This window comes from Solea solea, chromosome 18 (assembly GCF_958295425.1).
Source record: "Solea solea chromosome 18, fSolSol10.1, whole genome shotgun sequence".
Taxonomy (NCBI): domain Eukaryota; kingdom Metazoa; phylum Chordata; class Actinopteri; order Pleuronectiformes; family Soleidae; genus Solea; species Solea solea.
In genome coordinates this window covers 24,441,299-24,449,929 of record NC_081151.1, presented here as the reverse complement: position 1 = coordinate 24,449,929, position 8,631 = coordinate 24,441,299, and the positions used below count along the sequence as shown (strand labels likewise).

General features: G+C 46.2%; 2 protein-coding genes across 2 annotated transcripts; one reads left to right on the top strand and one right to left on the bottom strand.

Moving 5' to 3' along the window:
• Positions 1–631: 631 nt before the first annotated feature.
• timm9 (translocase of inner mitochondrial membrane 9 homolog) lies at positions 632–1,906 on the top strand. The gene is made up of 4 exons (XM_058615701.1): positions 632–823; positions 1,358–1,404; positions 1,504–1,599; positions 1,701–1,906. The coding sequence occupies exons 2-4, from the start codon at positions 1,366–1,368 to the stop codon at positions 1,833–1,835; spliced, it is 270 nt and encodes an 89-aa protein (XP_058471684.1). The 5' UTR covers positions 632–823; positions 1,358–1,365; the 3' UTR covers positions 1,836–1,906.
• Positions 1,907–4,528: 2,622 nt separating this feature from the next.
• On the bottom strand, positions 4,529–8,312 carry clec14a (C-type lectin domain containing 14A). The gene is made up of 2 exons (XM_058615372.1): positions 8,070–8,312; positions 4,529–7,509 (listed from the first exon to the last, which is right to left on the bottom strand). Exon 2 carries the CDS (start codon positions 7,469–7,471, stop codon positions 6,236–6,238), a length of 1,236 nt encoding a protein of 411 aa, XP_058471355.1. The 5' UTR covers positions 7,472–7,509; positions 8,070–8,312; the 3' UTR covers positions 4,529–6,235.
• Positions 8,313–8,631: the final 319 nt, after the last annotated feature.

Genomic DNA, 8,631 nt, shown 5'->3' with positions numbered 1-8,631 from the left:
AACAGAAGATTCTTCAATTTTAAATGTGAAAACCTCCCACTTTGAAACATAGATATTAAAGTGTCCTCAGCCATCACATTTCATCAGGTTAGCCCTCGTTTCTACAACGACCACCAGTGGGCGCAAGAGTCGACTCAATAAAGAATATGGACAAGACTACTGTGTATATGTGTGTATATATATATATATTATATATATATATATATATATATATATGTATATATATATATATATATATACATATATATACATATATATGTATATATATATACGTATATATATACGTATATATATATATATATACGTATATATACATATATATCTATGTGTTATATAGATATGTATATGTATACATATATCTATGCATATATGTATACGTGTATATATATAGATAGGTAGATATACATACAGTATATACACAGTATAAATGTATATACTGTATATATATATATCTATATCTAAATATAGATATAGATATATATATATAGTATACATAAATATATCTATAAATATGCAGTAACAGTTCCGTTAGATCCACTTTGAATCCCACAGTTTGAGTCCAACTCCTCACCAGATGGTGGCAGTAATGCACTAAACCATCATAAAAAGCTCAAAGAAGAAGAAAGAAGACGGAAGAGTTTCCTCCGGACGGTGTTTAGTGTGACACACGGTCGGACTCACGGTCACAGTTTCGTCACGAGCCGTTCTTTAAACACTATTTTCAAACTCAGTGTTTATACGTTGATCTGCACGCGAGCGTTCATTTACCGGAAGTACAATTATCGAACATTGGACCTTTTTTCACTCGGTGTTTCTGAGCCAGGTTTGTGTGTGTGTGTCTCTGTCTGTGTGTGTGTCTCTGTCTGTCTGCGTGTGTCTGTCTGTGTGTGTGTCTCTGTCTGTCTGCGTGTGTGTGTCTGTCTGTCTGTGTGTGTGTCTCTGTCTGTGTGTGTGTCTCTGTCTGTCTGCGTGTGTCTGTCTGTGTGTCTCTGTCTGTCTGCGTGTGTGTGTCTGTCTGTCTGTCTTCGGCGTGTCTCTGACTGTCTGTGTGTGTCTGTCTGTCTGCGTGTGTCTGTCTGTGTGTGTGTCTCTGTCTGTCTGCGTGTGTGTGTGTGTGTGTCTGTCTGTCTGCGTGTGTGTGTCTGTCTGTCTGTGTGTGTCTGTCTGTCTCTGTCTGTCTGCGTGTGTCTGTCTGTCTTCGGCGTGTCTCTGACTGTCTGTGTGTGTCTGTCTGTCTGTGTGTGTGTGTGTCTGTCTGTCTGTCTGTGTGTGTGTCTGTCTGTGTGTGTGTGTCTGTCTGTCTGTCTCTGTGTGTGTGTGTGTGTCTGTGTTCACTGACGGTGTTGTTTGTTTACAGAGTGAGTGATGGCTGTGCAGGTGAGCGAGTCTGATCAGATCAAACAGGTGAGTGACACTGTAGTGTGTGTGTGTGTGTGTGTGGGGGGGGGGGGGGGGGGGCGTGTTATAGCCTCGTGTTATAACCTCCTCCTCTTCCTGTTTCAGTTTAAAGAGTTTCTGGGGACGTACAACAAAGTGACGGAGAACTGTTTCATGGACTGTGTCAAAGATTTCACGACCAGAGACGTCAAACCAGAGGAGGTGATGTAACATGTGGGCGTGTCATGTATAACGTATGGGCGTGTCACGTATATTGTGTGGGTGTGTCACGTATAACGTGTGGGCGTGTCTGGTTGTTTCAGTCCAGCTGCTCTGAGTCATGCCTGCAGAAGTATCTAAAGATGACTCAGCGGATCTCCATGAGGTTCCAGGAGTATCACATCCAGCAGAACGAAGCTCTGGCAGCTAAAGCCGGACTTCTGGCTCAACCTCGCTGAACTGCATCATGGGAAACTGTGGAATTGTCCTTTCTGTTTTTTTGGAATAAAAATGTTGATACTGATGTTTACGGACAAGTCACATGATCATTATTATTGTCATTATTATTATTGTTATTATTAATAATCTACAACACATGATGTCATTAGATAACATGCAGGTGAAATGAGGACAGTCATCCACAGGAGGGCAGTGTGTGTGTGTGTGTGTGTGTGACTGTGTCTGTGTGTGTGTGCGTGTTGCACTTACCAGGGTTCTTTTGCACCACAGATCCAGAATCAGGGAGTCAGTTGAGGGGGCGGAGTAATTTCCTGTCTGTGTTCATCAGGAAACAGGAAAAGCACTTTGTAATCATACTGATCACACTTCCTGTCCTGGACATTTTACACACACAGAGTCACACAAATACAAAGAGACAGACACACACACAGTCACACAAATACACAGAGACAGACACACACACAGTCACACAAATACACAGACTCAGACACAGTCAAACAAATACACAGAAACAGACACACACACAGAGTCACACAAATACAAAGAGACAGACACAGTCACACAAATACACAGAGACAGACACAAATACACAGAGATAGACACACACACAGTCACACAAATACACAGACTCAGACACAGTCAAACAAATACACAGAAACAGACACACACACAGAGTCACACAAATACAAAGAGACAGACACACACACAGTCACACAAATACACAGAGACAGACACACAAATACACAGAGACAGACACACACACAGTCACACAAATACACAGACTCAGACACACACAGAGGCAGACACAAAGTCCCACAGAGACAGACACACACAGTCACAAATACACAGACTCAGACACAGTCAAACAAATACACAGAGACAGACACACACACAGTCACACAAATACACATAGACAGACACACACACAGTAACACAAATACACAGAGACTGACACACAAATACACAGAGACAGACACACACACACAGTCACACAAATACACACAGACAGAGTCACACAAATACCCAGAGACACACACACACACAGAGTCACACAAATCCACAGAGACAGACACACACACACAGTCACAGAAATATGCAGAGACACACACACACAGTCACACAAATACACGGAGACAGACACAGTCACACAAATACACAGACTCAGACACACACACACAGTCACCCAAATACACAGAGGCAGACACAGAGTCCCACAAATACACAGACAGACGCACACACAGTCACACAAATACACAGACTCAGACACACAGTCAAACAAATACACAGAGACACACACAGTCACACAAATACACAGAGACAGACACACATACACAGAGTTACACAAATAAACACACAGTCACACAAATACACAGAGACAGACACACACACAGTCACACAAATACACAGAGACAGACACACACAGTCACACAAATACACAGACTCAGACACACACACACACACAGTCGCACAGATACACAGAGGCAGACACACAGTCCCACAAATACACAGACAGACGCACACACAGTCACACAAATACACAGACTCAGACACACAGTCAAACAAATACACAGAGACACACACAGAGTCACACAAATACACAGAGACAGACACACATACACAGTTACACAAATACACACACAGTCACACAAATACACAGAGACAGACACACACACAGAGTCACACAAATAAACAGACACACACACACAGTCACACACATACACATAGACAGACACACACACAGAGTCACACAAATACACAGAGACAGGCAGACACACACACACACAGAGTCACACAAATACACAGAGACACACACACACAGTCACAAATACACAGAGACAGACACACACATAGTCACACAAATACACAGAGACACACACACACAGAGTCACACAAATACACAGAGACAGACACACACACACACACAGTCACACAAATACGCAGAGACACACACACAGTCACACAAATACACAGAGACAGACACACACACACACACACAGTCACACACACACAGTCACACAAATACACAGACTCAGACACACACACAGTCACACAAATACACAGAGGCAGACACACAGTCCCACAAATACACAGAGGCAGACACACAGTCCCACAAATACACAGAGATAGACACACACAGTCACACAAATACACAGAGACAGACACACACAGTCACACAAATACACAGACTCAGACACACACACACACAGTCGCACAGATACACAGAGGCAGACACACAGTCCCACAAATACACAGAGACAGACACACACAGTCACACAAATACACAGACTCAGACACACAGTCAAACAAATACACAGAGACACACACACAGTCACACAAATACACAGAGACAGACACACACACAGAGTTAAACAAATACACAGAGACAGACACACACACACAGTCACACAAATACACAGACACACACACACACACACACAGTCACACAAATACAGAGACAGACACACACAGTCATACATATACACAGAGACAAACACACACACACAGAGTCACACAAATACACAGAGACAGACACACACACACAGTCACACAAATACACAGACACACACACACACAGAGTCACACAAATACACAGAGACAGACACACACACACAGTCACACAAATACACAGAGACAGACACACTCATACACACACAGAGTCACACAAATACACAGACACACACACACACCAAAGTTTAAATGAAAAATACTTTTACAGACGTTTTATTTTCAGCTTTAACATGTTAATATTCATGTGTGTTAATAACTCACACACCAAACCTCAGAGAGAAAAACACTGATTTTAACATCACACACACACACACACACACAGGAGCTGCTGCTCCTCTTCTGCCTCGTGTGGTCACTTTGTGTCACTGAGTTCAGTCTAAATGAAATATTTTAAATGCAGAATTTTACAAAATCAGACATTTGACAGTGATGTAGGCAGCAACAAGTGTGTGAGTGTGTGTGTGTGTGTGTGTGTGTGTGTGTGTCTCTGTCTGTCTGTCTGTGTCCAAAGTCTAACAGTGAGATAAAGACACGATCATGTGACGCAGATAAAGACGCGGTCATGTGACCTAGATAAAGACGCGGTCATGTGACGCAGATAAAGACGCGGTCATGTGACGCAGATAAAGACGCGGTCATGTGACGCAGATGAAGACACGGTCATGTGACCTGGATAAAGACGCAGTCATGTGACCTAGATAAAGACGCGGTCATGTGACCTAGATAAAGACGCGGTCATGTGACGCAGATAAAGACGCGGTCATGTGACGCAGATAAAGACGCGGTCATGTGACGCAGATGAAGACACGGTCATGTGACCTGGATAAAGACGCAGTCATGTGACCTAGATAAAGACGCGGTCATGTGACCTAGATAAAGACGCGGTCATGTGACCTAGATAAAGACACAGTCATGTGATGCAGATAAAGACGCGGTCATGTGACGTAGATAAAGACGCGGTCATGTGACGTAGATAAAGACGCGGTCATGTGACCTAGATAAAGACGCGGTCATGTGACCTAGATAAAGACGCGGTCATGTGACCTAGATAAAGACGCAGTCATGTGACCTAGATAAAGACGCGGTCATGTGACACAGATAAAGACGCGGTCATGTGACCTACATAAAGACGCGGTCATCTGACGCAGATGAAGACACGGTCATGTGACGCAGATAAAGACGCGGTCATGTGACGTAGATAAAGACGCGGTCATCTGACGCAGATAAAGACACGGTCATGTGACGCAGATAAAGACGCGGTCATGTGATGCAGATAAAGACGCGGTCATGTGACACAGATAAAGACACAGTCATGTGACGTAGATAAAGTGACGTAGATAAAGACACGGTCATGTGACCTACATAAAGACGCGGTCATGTGACCTACATAAAGACACGGTCATGTGACCTACATAAAGACACGGTCATCTGACGCAGATAAAGACGCGATCATGTGACGTAGATAAAGACGCGATCATGTGACGTAGATAAAGACGCGGTCATGTGACGTAGACTGGTTCTCAGCAGCAGGGGGCGCTCACAGCACAGACAACCAGAGTTTAAAAACACATACAGACCCTTTAATGATTTAGTGTTGAACATTTTGATTAAAGTGAACGTAAAGTTTTCTTCTGGACCAATCACAGCTCACATGTCTCTCTTCACAGCTCACGTGTCTCTCTTCACAGCTCACGTGTCTCTCTTCTCAGCTCACATGTCTTTCTTCACAGCTCACGTGTCTCTCTTCTCAGCTCACGTCTCTCTTCACAGCTCACATGTCTCTCTTCACAGCTCACATGTCTCTCTTCTCATTGGTCGCTGCAAATGAATCCTGACCGTCTCGATTTTTCATCGGCATCTTCTCCGACGTCTCTATGTCGTGTTTTTTTGCTCACATCAGGCAGCACTTCACCGTCACCGCAGCGACGACCACCAGAACCAGCAGAACCGCCACAGCCGCCAGAACCGGGATCAGGATTCCCGACAGCGACCCGCCCTCCTCCACGGTCACCATATCCACGCACGCTGACGAGCCCTCGTCGTGGCGCCGCCCGTCCTCGTCGGCGCAGACGCACCTGTATGAACCCTCGGTGTTCAGGCAGGTGTGTCTACAGGGGGCACCACTGCACTCGTCCACGTCCATACAAATTCCAGAAGCGTCTTTGTGGAAACCGTCAGGGCACGGCTGGCAAATGGCGGTGAGGTCGGCGGGAGCGTCGTCGAGGAGACGCCACAGTGCGGGGCGACCGCGGCAGTAAAGCTCCAGCTGAACCTTGGACCAGCACTCGACCAATATCCTGCTGCTGTTGTCCGGGTCCTGACTGAGGGAGCGCGCTCCGTCCACCAGGGGGTTCTGACACATCTCGGACCACATGCTGGGACCAGAGCCAAGTTTAGGATCAGATCCAAAAACAGATGGAGAGCCAGGTCCAGAAGTTGGTCCAGGATCAGGTGCCTGCAGTTCAGTCCTGGAGTCGGGAAGTTCAGGTTCAAGTGTAGCAGATTTAGATGGTTCTGGTTGTGGTGGATCAGGTTTAGATGGGTCTGGTTGCGGTAGATCAGGTTTAGATGGATCTGGTTGCGGTGGATCAGGTTTAGATGGTTCAGGTAGCGGTGGATCAGGTGTAAAGGTGATGCTACTTGTAGACTCACTGTCTCTGAGTCTACAGATGAAGGGATGAAGTTTTCTGTAGGTGATCTCCGAGATCAGACCCCACCTGGTCACGCTTGACCCATCACTGAGTCCCTGCAGCGCCGCATAGAGGACCGTGGTGCAAGTAGACTCAGGTTCTTTGGCCCAGCGGCTCACCTGAGAGTCCTCGCTGCCATCCTTCGTCCACTGAAAGCCTCTGAGGGGCAGTGTGGAGACCACACACCTGTTCTTGGCTTTTTTCAGTCCAACCCAGAAGGTGAATTCGCTCTGAGGTGGCAACGACTCTGCGATGTGTCGCAGGACGTCGTCGACCTCGTGCTCCGTGGTGAGGCTGGCGAGGACGCCGGGAGAACACCTGTCCACGGCCTGGTCAAAGCTGAGCGCGGCACGGTGGACGGCATAGGACGGCGGGGACGTCTCGGCACAGGCGACCAAACCCACGCAGACCAGCACAACTCTGAGCCACGACGCCATCTTTCCTGACTCCGACCACACTGATGATGTCACAGAGTCTAAAGAGAACGTGAAAAAGAGGCGGAGTTTGGGATTAGGGTTAGGTGAGATGAAAGTCTTCATTCATGTGATCATTCATTAGAAGAACCTTTCGAAAACGTGAATAACGATTTATGGAAGAATGTGGGAGGAGCCTAACTGACTGTCAATCACAGCCTCCGTCTAACTCTGACCATGTCAGTGAGTGAGTGAATAAGTTAACGAGTGGGTGAGTGAGTGATAGTGAACGAGCGAGCAAGTGAACGAGTGAGTGAATGAGCGAGTGAGTGATTGAGTGAATGAGTGAGCGAGTGAACAAGTGAGTGAACATTGAGTTAGTGAGTGAACGAGTGAGTGAGAGCGAGTGAATAAGTAACAAGTAACAAGTGAGTGAACGATTGAGTGAGTGAACGAGTGAGTGAGAGCGAGTGAATAAACAAGTGAGTGAACGAGAGTGAGCAAGAGAGTGAGTGAACAGTTCATGTGTTTTTATTCAAACATGAACTGTCCCTTTAATCTGAATTTACATGTGGAAAAGGAAGCATCCTAAAGAGAAGGAGACAAGGAAGCTTGTTCTTACCTTCGACTGAATCCTTCCTCTTCCCTCCGTCCTGTGATCGTTCTTCTCCTCTGAGCTGACTGAGGGACAGTCGGCCACACCCCCTCACCCCCTCGACAGGAAGTGTGCTGAGTCTTGATACAATGACCTCATTTCCTTGACAGAATCAGGGCCGCACTCTGGACTCGAGTCAAATCTGTTTTTCAAATGAACAGAGACGTCCACGTTCAGAGACATCCAGAGACTCTCAGAGATGTCCAGAGACTCTCAGAGACGTCCACATTCAGAGACGCTCAGAGACGTCCAGACTCTCAGATATGTCCACATTCAGATACGTCCAGACTCTCACAGACATCCAGAGACTCTCAGAGACGTTCAGAGACTCTCAGAGACGTCCACGTTCAGAGACGTTCAGAGACGTCTAAGTTCAGAGACGTCCAGAGACTCTCAGAGACGTCCAGAAACTCTCAGAGACATCCACATTCAGAGACGTTCAGAGACTCTCAGAGACGTCCACATTCAGAGACGTTCAGAGACGTCCAGAGACTCTCAGAGACGTCCAGAGACTCTCAGAGACGTCCAA